Here is a 14,966-nt window from a genome sequence, read left to right as displayed (position 1 = left end):
TGATCCTAACTGAGCTACGACAGAACATTCTTACTTAGATTAAATGTTAGGAATTGTGAAAAACTGAGTTTAAATATATTTGGCTAAGGTGTATGTCAAGTTCCGACTTCAACTGGGAGTCCTCAGACTGTCTTATAAAGGGAAACTTGAGTGGCAATTATAATAAACTGCACTATTTTCAACCCTAAAATCCATATGGTTCCCTGTGGATTCCTGACAGCAGTATTTAAAGAAGAATATCAAAGCTGTAGTGGGGTTTACCTCAAATTGAAGTCTGTTTCTCGCCCCCCCCCCCCCACTTGGTAAGAGCATAAATCCTTAATTTTGCAGAAAATAGGAAAAAGTGGGTTCACATTAAGAATATTGAATATTGTATGATATCACATCATTCAGTTTATTCTCCAAGGACTTTACTTGCACAATAACAATTCGGTACGAGACAGAAACGCCAGGACTAGAATACACGATTGGTGAACACCAAGCCAGAAGCACAATGATGCCTTTGAAGTAGCAAACAAGAAAGTCAAATATGTGTACAGAGACAAAGTGCTCAGTGCTGCTGTTGGAATCCCGAATCCCCTTTGAAATGAATCTCATATTTAAATTTAACATCTCTCTTTAGAGAGAAGAGCCCATGGCTGCAAAAAGGAGAGACACAAACAGATTGAATTCTCTGTTATCAGAAATAAGTTTACCTGAGGATTTTTCAAGGGATAGTTCACCATGTGTGAATTTTTAGCATATGTACTGCTTTTGACTTTCAACTTCCTTTCTGAAAAATGTTTTGAACATGTAGCAATGTTAGTGGAAATGGATTGAATCAGCTTGCGGTGCATTGAAAAGTATGAGGAACGAGAGGTGGAAGGGGAAGCATAACATGAGAAACAAACTTGAAATTAAATACAATTATATCATCCTATTGGTAAATCAGAAATAAGCTAATAAGTCACCTTTAACCTGCTAAGCAACTCCATTCTCCAGTTTGTAGTGGTCATACAATGCTGTTTGTCCTTTATTTCAAACAGATCTGGTTTTCCTTCACAAGCAACTCCTCAAATGTCAGATTTTCACAAAAGGCCCCATACAAATGTGCAGGTTATATACTCTCTCTCACACAAACAGCAGGCTTATATATTTTGAATGGTTGGTCAGATTGGAGAACCTATGTCATGTGTGGCATAAATGCTATCCTGTGTAACCAACCCAGCCTGTAACTCCACCATCGTAATGCCATGGGTAAACCACAGCGATGACAGCAGCTGTCTTTGCTCTCCCAAGGTCCCAAACATAAAACGTGACCAAGGACAACTCCTTTCTTGTCTTCTGTAAAACTGGGTATGTGTCACACCTTGATCTGTTTCACCTGTCTTTGTGCTTCTCGCCACCCCACTCCAGGTGTCGCCCATCTTCCTCATTATCCCAAGTGTATTTATACCCGTGTTCTCTGTTTGTCTGTTGCCAGTACGTCTGGTCTTGTCAAGGTTACCAGCGTGTTTTCTGTGCTCCTGTTTTCCTAGCCTCTGTTTTTCTAGCCCTCCCGGTTTTGACCAGTTCTGCCTGCCCTGATACTGAGCCTGCCTGCCTGACCATTCAGCCTGCCTTGACCTCGAGCCTGCCTACCCCCACTGTACCTTTTGGACTCTGACCTGGTTTATGAACTTCTGCCTGTACCCGACCTGCCCATTGTATTTCAATAAATACCATCTGCCTCCTGTGTCTCCATCCTGGTTTCGCCCTGGATGCGTTATAGGTATGTGTCTCAATTAGCAACCTATTACCTAAACTACTTTTGACCAGAGTCCAATGGGCCCTGGTTAAAATAGAAGTGCACTAAATAGGGAATATGGTGTCATGTGGGGGTCAATGACACCCCTGACTTAGACATCTTGAATTGAAGCATATACAAGCACCTCTTATTTATTCACACCATCATACCATTAACCAGAGCTGAAGCATTATGCTACAGAACCCATATGCTCTCTACACCATATCCAGTATTGTCTTAGTAAAGATGTTCTGAGGCTAACATAATGCTTGTCCTGTCTCCTTACCAATACAAAAGCTTGAGTATTCCCCTTAACACAACTAGCGTGATGCTGTGTGTAGACTAAGCTACTAGACTTAAGGAAAAGAGCTCCCAGTGAAATTCAACTGTGTCATGATCTATAATTGTATCTCCCAGTGATAATGGCCTTTCATTCCAAACAGCTGACACACTCATCAATCACAGTTCATACACTCCAGCTTTAATTTCCACAATGTTCACAACATCATTAACATTGAGTAGAACGGGACAGACCTTCCAGATAATCTTTGTGCTGAAATACCCTTTCAGCATTGGTGGGGGTGCTGTATGTGTGACAGTGTGAATGAGGCAATGGAGTCATCGCTCTCCAACTGTCACTGTCATTTGAGCTGACGGAACATACTATGGAAAGAGGTTGGTAAAAGTGCAGTTTTGCTTTGCTTCATACAGTGCCAGATGAGAATCGACCAAAGGAAAGACAAAACAGGCAGACAACCAGGCAGGCAGACAGGTTGACAGGTAGACAGACAGGTAGACCAACAATAGGTGTGCTGTGCAGTGCAACAAAACCCAAACCACACAAAAAGTCAGGATTTATCAAACAAAGGAATGTGGTTGGGCCAATGCTAACAAACAACCAATTTGAAGGCATTTTTACAATGCTGTGTGTTTTGACCTATAGTGCTGTATAATTACAAGTTCAAAGAGTAACAAGTCCACCATTCCATTATTTTTATTGGCACCATTCACAACATAATAATACCCTCAATGTCTCAGTCTGACCAGTCTGAGGTGGGAACTTCTGAAAGCTTCAAGCTCTTGAAATAAACATCAAATATATGCACCGTTTATCAATGCAGTGTTTAGCAAGCTTGGGATTTGAATAATGCCAGTAATTGGGTGGGAGCCTTCTGAAACTTTCATTGGGTTCTTCTTGATCTCGGGATCTAGTGCCTAGGCTTTGGCATTTTGGGTGTGTCCCAAAATGCACCTTATTCCAATACAGTGTGCTTCTTCAAATGGCACACTATTCCCTACATAGCGCACTACTTTTGTCATTTTATGCGGGAAAAAAAGGGGCTAATCCTTACATTTTAAAAGTCGAAGCCGTTGGGGGGGGGGGTTCCCAAACTGACATATTGGAATGTTTTAAGGTGGTCACACTATGGATCATTGAACTATTTGATTTGGAATTTTAGGACCCCTTTAGGGATAATTCTTTGGGGATAATATATTGAATTTGGACTTTACTACTATAGCCCAGAGAAACACACTGAATAACACATTCATAAATGGCAAAAAAATACAGAAATAAATACATATACACCGTACCGGTCCAAAGTTTGGTCACACCTACTCAATTGAACCTACTTTTTCTATTTTTAACCTACACCTACTTCATTTTAACTATTTGCTACACCATAGAGTAATAGTGAAGACATCAAAACTATGAAGTAACACATGGAATGATGTCGTAACCAAAAAAAAGTGTTAACCTCTTGAAGCTAGGGGGCACTATTTATGTTTGGAAAAATAACATTCCCAAAGTAAAACGGCCTATTTCTCAGGACCAGATGCTAGCATATGCATATAATTGACAGATTAGGATAGAACACACTCTAAAGTTTCCAAAACTGTCAAATTAGTGTCTGTGCGTATAACAGAACTGATATTGCAGGCCTGAGGAAAATCCAATCAGAAAGTGCCTCTTATTTTGAAACCCTTCTGTTCCTATGCATGCCTATCCTCCATTTAAAGGGACATCAACCATATTCCTTTTTCTCTGGCTTCCCTAAGGTGTCAGTCTTTAGACATAGTTTCAGGCTTTTATTTTGAAAAATGAGCGTGAAAGATCACATTGCGTAAGTGGATAGGTGGGGGCTCTCAGAGTGAGTTTTTGCGCTACAGAGTAAAGCCGCCATTGTTCCTCCCGCTGTTATTGAAAAACCTACACACTCTGTTGATATATTATCGAATATATACTTTAAAAACTACCTGAGGAATGATTATAAAAAACGTTTGACATGTTTCTGTGGACATTATGAAGACTATTTGGAATTTCCGTCTGCATTGTCGTGACCGCTCTTTCCTGTGGATTTCTGAACATAACGCGACAAACAAACGTCGGTATTTTGGGTATAAAAATAATCTTTATGGAACAAAGGGAACATTTGTTGTGCAACTGGGAGTCTCGTGAGTGAAAACATCCGAAGATCAAAGGTAAACGGTTAATTTAATTGCTTTTCTGATTTTCGTGACCAAGCTTCCTGAGCTAAGTGTACATAATGCTATGCTAGGCTATTGATAAACTTACACAAACGCTTGGATTGCTTTCGCATAATTTCAAAATCTGAGACGACAGGTGGATTAACAAAAAGCTAAGCTGTGTTTTGCAATATTGCACTTGTGTTTTCATGAATATGAATACTTTTTAGTAATATTATTTGACTGTTGCGCTATGCTATTCAGCGGTTGCTAACCCCAAGGGCTCTCTATGGTCAGGGCATGACAGAACCCCCCCTAAAGGTGTGGACGCCGACCGCAAAACCTGAAGGGTTAGGGTGGGCAATTAGCGCTGGTGGCGGCTCCGGAGCAGAGAAAGGCGCCGGCCATGGTGCGGGACTGGACGCCGTGCCTGGACTGGGCACCGGCGCAGAGGATGGCTCCGGCCGTTGACCGTCGCTGGAGGCTCCGGACCGTTGACCGTCGCTGGAAGCTCCGGACCGTTGACCGTCGCTGGAAGCTCCGGACCGTTGACCGTCGCTGGAAGCTCCGGACCGTTGACCGTCGCTGGAAGCTCCGGACCGTTGCTGGAGGTTCCGGACCGTTGACCGTCGCTGGAAGCTCTGGAACGTTGACCGTCGCTGGAGGTTCCGGGCCGTGAACAGTCGCTGGAGGTTTCGGTGGAGGCTCATTTCCTTAACCAGTACGGTTACCTTTATATGAGTCCCCTGACACTTGTGGGGGTCCGCAAAACGGAATAATCAAACTGAAACCGAACAGACCTAGAAAAGTACTAATTGCTCAGGACTAACTATAACCTTTCAGATAGCAGACACGCACACTTTATATTGCCTATTAATTGTATTGGGCTTGAAACAGGCCTTACCGGACAGAGGTTGCTCTTCGGTTTCGTGATGAAGCCAAGGTGTGGTTGAATTTATTCTGCCACTGTGTATTCTTATTGTTTTGGCCTCAGGCCTACATATCACGGTTGCAAGGCATATAAACGAACCGGTTATAGAGCAAACAACACAATTATAACACCACATAGGTTGTTAAATGGCTTTTTCCCCCCCCATTGATTTTACCCACGCACCGCTACTGGCAATACCAAAGCTACTATTTGATCTCTAAAGACATTCCTCACATTATTCATCTAATATTTGATCTTGGTACAACACTAAATCAGCAATGTGTCGGTTGTTAGAGTTGACTTGACTAAAAGTGATTAAATTGCATTGAACTCTCATATTAACGTGGAAAGACGCACAAATTTCCAAAAGGTACCCACTTCAGTTGTACTGAAATTGCAATCTGGGATTGGTACATACAAATGTTGACTTTTAAAATAATGATATATTGCCATTGATCCTTGCATCCATTGCTCCGTCTATGAATATGAGTGTATTACATTACATTTTTCCCTGCCCCAACCACTTAGTTGTTCTCAGGGCTTAACATCACAGAAGAGACTTCAAAGATTCAATTAACCCTCCTGTTGTGTTTGTTTCATGTTAATTCATTCTGTGTTCCTTGTCCTAAATGACCACCCCATTACAGCTGATTATAAATCCATAATTATACATATTATCACCTAATGTTGTGTTAGATCTTTTTATCAACTTAAGTTCTTGTGAACATTACACGTTTTGAACTTCTATTTGTTATTAATTGACCTGAGCTCATACAACTCGGTTTTGAGTAAAAGAAAATGCATAATGTTTGGATTATTTTGACTATAACAAATACTCAGATGAAACATATTGTGCTATTTATCACTTTGTGTCAAAGTTAATTAAGGACATTTGTTTTGAAACCATTTCAACATTTTAAATAGTGGCACAAAATAACATCGGTTGAGTTCCCGGTCAAAACTGACCGGTATGATTTTATAAGTAAAGAAAGGACATAGGCCCAAAACCACACTTGAAAACTTTACCATATTACAAAATGTATGTCTGAACGCACTAAAGAACAACAGTAAAAAATAACAGTATTACTAACAATAACAAACATTAAAATGTTCACAATCTGTCAATCAATGGTGGTAACATTTTGTGTGTTCTCATGCACATGTTGGAAAATGTGTGGTGGTTGTTGCATGTGCCTGGACTTGGGTTATAGATGAGTGGCAGGCTCTCCACCCACTTGTGCCAAACCTATCTGACTGCTGCCAGCTTGTCTGGTTGACGGCGGCCTGGTCATGTATCATGGTTGTCGAAGCGAATCACCCTTGACAACACGGGTGAAATGTCTGAAATGACATAGTGGCACGACCAGACTCTGCATCCCATAAACTGGTGGTAGGTTGTTTCTGGACCTGTATACGCCAGCCAAAATCAAGAGACCTACGTATGCTTGAACATCTGTATGGTCTACCTACTTCCAGTTGTCTTTGTAAACGTGTCTCCCCCTCCAAGTTGGTCATGTTGATCACTATAGTTTCAATTGACTGTCAGGAACAGTTCAAATCAGGATTTTATGTCATCAACCCGGGATATGGCGTATCTCGTTGGCACTGGGGTCATCCTGATAACATTTTCAGCTGACAGCCGACCTCTCCTCTCAGGTGGGGATGAAGACCAGGACAAATTCCCATTATTTGACCCGGAATGTAACAACAACCTCAGCAGGGCCCTCTTGCTCATCACTGGAATGTAACAACAACCTCAGCAGGGCCCTCTTCCTCATCACTGGAATGTAACAACAACCTCAGCAGGGCCCTCTTCCTCATCACTGCAATGTAACAACAACCTCAGCAGGGCCCTCTTCCTCATCACTGGATTGTTCCACATCGGTTGTCTCTTGGTCTGGATCATAATCTGTGTTGTCTTCAACTTCTGACACTTCCTCCTCTAATGCATCTTCACTGTCAGTTTCCTGGCCTCTCTCCTCCTCACCAGTGTCATGATCAAAGATATGATCAAGAACCTCACATAAAGTATATTGGTTGGTCATTGTGCTGCCACAGAATGAATTGTGAGCAAGGCCTCAAAAAAGCTTTATTTTCCAGAGCTGCGAGAAAAGTTAAAATGTTGCGATTGTTTGTGAGAATGCCAACAGGTGTGGTTCCCGCGGGGGAAAGCTTCTATTGGGGAAAGGTTCCCGTAGGGGGTTGCTACGGAAGACAAGAAGGGGAGTGAGGTGTGTGTGTGTGTGTGCTCAAACAAACATGCATGTGGGGGTCTGGGAGAGGAAGTGTGTCCATCTGATGAATGGGCATGTTCCTGAACTCAATTTTATACACTAATTGTAGTCTCATCCATTAATTTCTAATGACCGGTCATATTTGACCAGGAAAACCACAGGTGTACAAAAGTCAAATAAAAAAAACTAAATGTAATGAAAATCATCAAAATGTATTTTGTGTGTTCAGATGCCCTGTGTACCTTTTTCAGAGAGAAACCTTGTAAAATCGGTCCAATTCGACCGGAACACAACAGGTGGGTTAACTCAGCAGAGAGACCAAATAAAAATTATCCAGAGGAACTCACATGCACATGAAAATGCAAATGTTTGTATTAATTTCAGCCAGCCGGTCTGAGGACAAACGTCTGAGAAACCATTTCACCATGCTTCCTCCAGACTATGAGCTGGTTATACTGTGGAGGAGCAGTGGACTGCGAGGCTAAAGCATCACACCAACAGGGTTGTGTTCATTAGGCAAGAAACAGAAGAAAGTGGTCCGAAATAAAGGGAAATGGAGTGAAACAGGTAGGTACTACCTGGATTTTTCCCTTGCAAAATGCTAAATACTTTTTTGCTGCGTACCCTAATGAACGCAACCCAATATAAGGGAGCCTAGGGGCGAGTATTAAGCAGACTGACACTACTTTTCAGCCCCCCCATAAAAGTGACATGGTGTGAGAAGGCGATATGAAGCCCCCCCCTACCACCGTAAAGCTGATTTAAAGCTATTCTCCACATTAATACTGTGTCTATTGATCTACAGTAATTGAAGTACATAAGCTTGAAGAACATAATGTATAATGCTGGACATACATTCAAATCCAGACAACACCAATAAATACAATCAACAGGCATTAGAATTGACCAATATACTGGGTTCAGGGCAGCCTCACTCATTTCTGATGGCCCATGGTGAGACAGACAGGCAGACAGGCAGGCAGACATAGATAGACGGTGTGATATTGACCTATTGAATAAGCTTTCTGCATAATGACAGAGGAAAAAACTCCTGACTCCATATAGCTCTTTCAGCAAACAAACACACACAGTCACGCATGCACAGACGCACAACCAAAGAAAATACACACACAGTCACAAACCCTCACACAGACAGACACACACAGTCATGATTGACTGTTACAGAATACAACAGCCCTTACTCTAGTATCAACAATCTATGGTCACAAGCTGTGTACACACACACACACACACACACACACACACACACACACACACACACACACACACACACACACACACACACACACACACACCACACACACACACACACACACACACACACACACACACCTTCTGATTCCCAAGTAGATGAGTAGAGTACATACAGACACACTAATGGAAAACTGTAATTTATCTGGTAATTTGGGGTATTATCAACAGTAAAATAGTGTAAAAAGATTTACTGAAGCATACTGTAATTTATGATGCGTTGTGGGAAAGGTTTGTGTGCAGTAATTCCATCCCACAGAATACAGGACAGTACCATGTTATTGTGCAAAACCATTTTGACCAACAGTGGGTGCATGGTATTGCTGTTTCTGGCACATTAACATATTTAAACAATGCTGCACCAATTTAACTGGTATGTAGTAGTAGCGCCCCATGAAATGAAAATGTATAGGGGACAGATTGGAATGGCATCAAGTCTTAAACCTTGTTGAGCATTTTGACATGTCCTTTTGGTCAGTGTTGCCCTGTAGTCGCAGCCAATTTGAAAGCATTTGATAAGACCTCTAGAAGTGCAAGTGATATAACATACCAAATATGAATTGATATGCTGTAATGTGTAAACACATTAGCTATCAACAAACCTGCTTGCACCAATCCCATGTAATTACAGTATAATACTGTGAAATACAAATCCCATCTGCTCTTAAAGAATTTAACTAATTCAAATCATTCATTCTATACAATTACATTAGCATTAACTTTTTTTTAAAAACAGTATAATACAATCAATTCTATTTTACTGTGTGTCATTACTCAGTACTTGCTTTGATACTGCATTTAGATTACAGTAGTTGTACTCCAATATGAAATACAGTAACTTACTTACCACTAGCTGCCTATAAGTTACTGTCAAATTCACGACATCCTCTTTACAGTGTGCTATAAAGAGTTGTCCATAACTGTGTATTCAAAATACTATACATCATAAAAAAATTGCTTCTCAAATGTCAATACAAAAGACAATAAATAAAAAAATCTGTTGGCATACTGTAACCTAACAGAGACACTGTATATCAAACACATATTCACTCAAAGCAGGGAACAACTACTATGAAACCAATAAACTGAAAGAAATTTCAAAGTCATGCATTTGCTGTACTGTTACCAGCTTCGAGTTCTGTCAAGCACATCACTACTGAAAACAATCAGCAACAACGGAACAGCGTCGCTCACCTCGGCTCAGTAGACTGGTCCACATATTCACACACACAACTCCTCCCTCCCAATGCTGAATAGAATCTGTGTCCTCCTATGTTAAAAGAGAGATCGAGAGAGAGGTAGGTGTGTGTGTGTGTGTTTGTGGAGGGGGGGGAGGGGGGGCAGAGAGCGACAGAGAGAAGGAGATTGAAGGAGAGAGAGGTGGACTAAGAAAGAGAGAGAGTAGGGGAAAAGGGAGAGGAACAGACAGAGAAAGAGAGAGCTGAGGGAGAGAGAGAAAGGGAGAGAGAGTGAGCAAGAGAGAGAAATGCTGCACTGTGTTGAGTGGTGAAGAACTAGTGCGCCTTGCCTCTGAGCCTTATCGTCAGTGTGACAACACACTTTAAGATCAGCACACCTCCGCAGCTCCCTAGACACTGGCTCATTTCCCCCTGAGCAAAACCCTTCACTCAGTGGGAAGAAAGAGAGAGTGACACGCGCACACACACACACGCAAGCTGGCACGCACACGTGCACAGGCGCATGCACGTACACACAAACACAGATAAGCCATGCCACTAGAGATAACAAATGAGGTGAGGAGAGACTAGTTCACAGTGACACTTCTGAGTAAGTTGTAAATAAGTGTGTGTGTGTGTGTGTGTGTGTGTGTGTGTGTGTGTGTGTGTGTGTGTGTGTGTGTGTGTGTGTGTGTGTGTGTGTGTGTGTGTGTGTGTGTGTGTGTGTGTGTGTGTGTGTGTGTGTGTGTGTGTGTGTGTGTGTGTGTGTGTGTGTGTGTGTGTGTGTGTGTGTGTGTGTGTGTGTGTGTGTGTGTGTGTGTGTGTGTGTGTGTGTGTGTGTGTGTGTGTGTGTGTGTGTGTGTGTGTGTGTGTGTGTGTGTGTGTGTGTGTGTGTGTGTGTGTGTGTGTGTGTGAGAGAGTGTGTGTGTTTGACGTTCAGAACATGTTATAACATTCCTCTCTATCTGACCAAGCAGCTAACAAGCCGATAGCCTGTCTACTCTTGTTAGTCTCTGTCATCTTTCTCACACATGTACACACCACACATGTATGCACACACGGTTTATAGTGAGAGAAATGAAATGACACACGTGCACGTAGTTTTGCGGGGCCACCCGCAAGGTGCGAGCAAGCGTGGTATGCCGGTGACACACACACATACACATTTTTAAAGAGGAAGAAGACATCTCCATCAAATTTCAACTGACATATCCCTATCGGCATTTCCTTTTTAATCTCTGAACCTTTAGTGCCACTGAGTCCCTATTAGTGGTTGCCAAGTTTAATCCCTGTATGAAGGAGTAGGAGGGCTGAGGTCTTCCTGGCGTCAGCAGGGCCTGGCACGGTCAAGGCATGGGATATATAAAGCAGGACTGGCACGGAGAGCCAGGCACACAGCACCAGGGAGCCTGGCCGTGGCCACAGTGTGATGGCATGGCCTGTGCCAAGAGAGAAAGGGAGAGAGAGAGAGAGAGAAAGAGAGAGAGAACCTCCTGCCAAATGTATGACCATATTAGAGACACATATTTCCCTCAGATTACACAGACCCAAATAGAATTCGAAAACAAATCCAATTTTGATAAACTCCCATATCTATTGGGTCAAATACCACAGTGTGCCATCACAGCAGCAAGATTTGCGACCTGTTGCCACAAGAAAATGGTGACCAGTGAAGAACAAACACCATTGTAAATACAACCAATATTTATGTTTTAATACTTTAACACGTACTTTAACTATTTGCACATCATTACAACACTGTATGCAGACATAATACGACATTTGAAATGTATTTTGGAAATTTTGTGAGTGTAATGTTTACTGTTCATTTGTATTGTTTATTATCTATTTCACTTGCTTTGGCAACGTAAACACGTTTCCCATGCCAAGAAAGTCCCTTAAATTGAAATTGAATAGAGAGAGAGAGCGAGAGAAGAGGGAGAGAGATGACGGACGAGAACTACAAACACTGAGCTCCCGACAGAGACAGAGCATGTGTTCTCACTGACACAGAGTGAGAGCCTCGACATGTGCCAAACGCCACAAATGTTCCACCTTCTGATATAGCAAACATATGTCTCGAGCCTTGGGGAAAAACATGAGGGATGTACTATGGCCGAAATAAAACAAAGCTTCTGAAAAGATCTTGGCTATGTAAAGCTCCTCAAATATACTGTGTGCTGCCAAGTCAACGGTGCTGGCCAGGAGTAATACTGAGAATGATGAAATACAAGGACTGTAGCCATAGGGGGTGTCGCTGGTTCAAACAACTTTTTTCATGTGGGATATATTTCAACCTCTCTCTCATGTCAATCTACAAGAGCAGACAATAAACGTGCTACGTTAAGAGTGTGAAAGTGACCTTGGCGTGTGAAAGCAATGCATGCACAGCAGTCCGCCACAACCCCCGACACTACACAATGCTACGCTGTACTTGGGTACACTACACAACAAGCTCGTCCCAGTTCGTTCCCTATCACTTTACTTGGCCATAATCCTTGCAGCAAGCAATATGGTGGAAGCTTTACTACTACACTGCTTATACCTATCCAGACATGCTAACCACATTGAGGGGTTATAGGGAGCAATTTGGACCAGCTGTACTCCATACCCTGTCCTAATGAAAACGACCTTGTGTTCCAAGTGGAGTCTGTTGAGGCAGAGGGAGGAAGGAGCTTGGTGGACAGGAGCAACAGAAATGTCAGTCAAACATCTAGCTCTCTCAAGATCGTTCTCTAGAGGTCCTACTGGTCCCAAAGCCCAAATCAGTCTGTCCTCGCCCCTCTCCTCCCGCTTCCCTTCCCCCTAACCTGCCGTGTTGGCCCTGCTCTGCTTCTGTTGACAGGAGGCAGTTTGACAGTGCCTGAATACCAAATCACCGGCACTGGATGCCACTCACACCAAAATTAGATCACTTTTCATGTGCATTATTTCTCTAACCTAAACAGAAGTTGTCCTTAATGGAAAGTAAATAGAGAGATCCCACACCACAGCCCGGAATGGTGCACTGCTCTTGCCGTCATCTGTGTGTTGTGTGTGTGTGTGTGTGTGTACATGCGTGTATGTGTGTGCACACAAGAGTGTGTGTGTGTCTGAGTGAGTGCCAATGTCCTCTGTGCAATCTGTCCCAATAGCATCTTGATGCTCCCCAATGACGTGTCAGCAGTTTCCCTGACCTAGCTAGCAGCTCATTTCTCCATTGACCGTGCCAAGTACAGAAACAAATAAAGCCTGTCTGATTGCCCTCACTGGTGAGTTTCAATTAAAGGTTGCGTTCCAAAATGGCACCCTATTCCCCAAAATCGTGCACTACTTTTGACCTCTGCCATAGCATCTGGAGCAATGCTTCAATTATCACCAAGAGGGGGCCAACTTGGCATCTTGCCAATGTCTGCTTTCATGCTCGAAGGGCGATTTCAAATAGTGTCTGTTACAATTGTAAATAAAGAGGCGAACAAATGAGTTTGAATTATACAGTACCAGTGCCATATTGATTGCAACACTGGTTGGGAAGTGCAATCACTGATTAGTCACTGGTGCGATTCAGAAAGTCTTTTCGATGACTATATCAGAAGAGAAGGACAAAACACTGCGGAAACACTGTCCTCAGGGACAGGCAGAGGGATGTGTTTGTGCGTGTGTTTGTTCGTTTTTTTTGTCATCAATGTTGGGAGATGTATAGACGAGCATATACGTATACACACACACACATTTTGTTGACATTGAGTGTGAGGTTACTTTCCTAACACCACACTCCGAGGGCCCTCACCTCCTCCCTGTAGGCCGTCTCGTCGTTGTTGGTAAATCAAGATCCCATTACATGATTATATTTACAGCAATGCCCAAGAGACACAACACATTCATTAACTAATAAAGTAATTGACTTTCCAAACAGTTATGCTCCCAGCCTAGGTTTGATGAGGTCATTGTTTCTGTCATATTAATCTCAAGGTGATGCAAAATCGACTATGGGTGAAAATGTGCTTTGTTGCTCACTCATGACTCTTTTACATTGTACTTGTAAAATAGCTTCAGAGCTCAGGAACCTACCAAAGCACCAGAACAGTTTTTACCTCAGTGCTGTTAAATGTAAATGTAAATGCTGTGTGTAGCCTAAATACATGCACATAAGACAATTGCATTTGTACTTTCAGATAATATTTTTGTATATACACGGATGATGTTGCCCACCATTTGCACGGTGACATTCCTATATTTCTATTATTGAGCTCTCATCAAAGAGACATTTCAATGTTGTATTTACAAATTACATAGAAATGCCAATGAACATGAAAGGTCAAATTCAAAGAATTGCTAGAATTTCAATGAAAACCCAAGGCAAATTGTTTTGTCTACAAATTATTGATATTCTGATCACTGGAAGCATATATACCTGTGAGGGGAGTAAAGTCCCCACAGCAATTATTTGGTTTTTAAATCAACCATGGGACAAAAAGGGCTACTGTGCAAATATATATATTTTATATTCATAACACCAACACTCACCATAAACCCTTTCCGCGGCTCTATGGTGCAGTGTCTTGGCTACTGCTTTTTGTCAGCACTGCCATCTAGTGGTGAGGCCAGTGTTATCTGGATCCTGTAGGCTGGTAGTTGGTACTGTTTAGGCTACCTACACCACAAGACCAAAAGTAAGTGAACATCTGCTCGTTGAGCATCTCATTAAAAAAAAATCATGGCCATTAATTGAGTTGGTCCCCCCTTTACTGCTATAACAGCCTTCACTCTTCTGGGAAGGCTTTCCACTGGATGTTGGTACATTGTTGCACAAGAGCATTACATGCTGACCCAGACTGCTCATGCCTATAATTTGCAAGTGATCGATTTGGTGTTTGGAGCCACACTGTCTTTGCAAACCTGAGTTGTCTAACAAAGACAGCAACGAGACACCAAAGTACGACTGGGCACTTACAAGCAATGGTGCTTTTGAAAACCTTTGGGGACACCCGAGTGGATCTACAGCTCAACGAACAAGCGCGCAGGGCAACAAAGCTGCACAATGAAAAGGTATTGTACTCCTCCCCTGCAATTCTCTGAATAAAAATGTAAATTTCAAGGTGATGCAACGCCTGGTTATACTGCGTTTCTGTCTAAATGTA

General features: G+C 42.4%; 1 protein-coding gene across 2 annotated transcripts in view; it reads right to left on the bottom strand.

The window, feature by feature from the left end:
* Nucleotides 1-14,966, bottom strand: part of LOC118370107 (zinc finger protein 385B-like) — a 143,431-nt gene that overhangs the window by 86,725 nt on the left and 41,740 nt on the right. Inside the window, exon 1 of one of the 2 annotated variants that reach the window (XM_035754908.2) lies at nt 9,863-9,983. The exons of the other annotated variant lie outside the window; for it this stretch is intronic. Within the exon in view, the coding sequence (XP_035610801.1) occupies nt 9,863-9,887 (25 nt within the window). The 5' untranslated portion in view covers nt 9,888-9,983. Of the gene's footprint in view, nt 1-9,862; nt 9,984-14,966 lie in introns of those variants that run through there. 2 annotated transcript variants of the gene reach the window in all.

This window comes from Oncorhynchus keta, chromosome 37, assembly GCF_023373465.1.
Source record: "Oncorhynchus keta strain PuntledgeMale-10-30-2019 chromosome 37, Oket_V2, whole genome shotgun sequence".
In the NCBI taxonomy this organism is placed as follows: Eukaryota; Metazoa; Chordata; class Actinopteri; order Salmoniformes; family Salmonidae; genus Oncorhynchus; species Oncorhynchus keta.
This window is presented reverse-complemented; position numbering and strand designations above follow the sequence as displayed.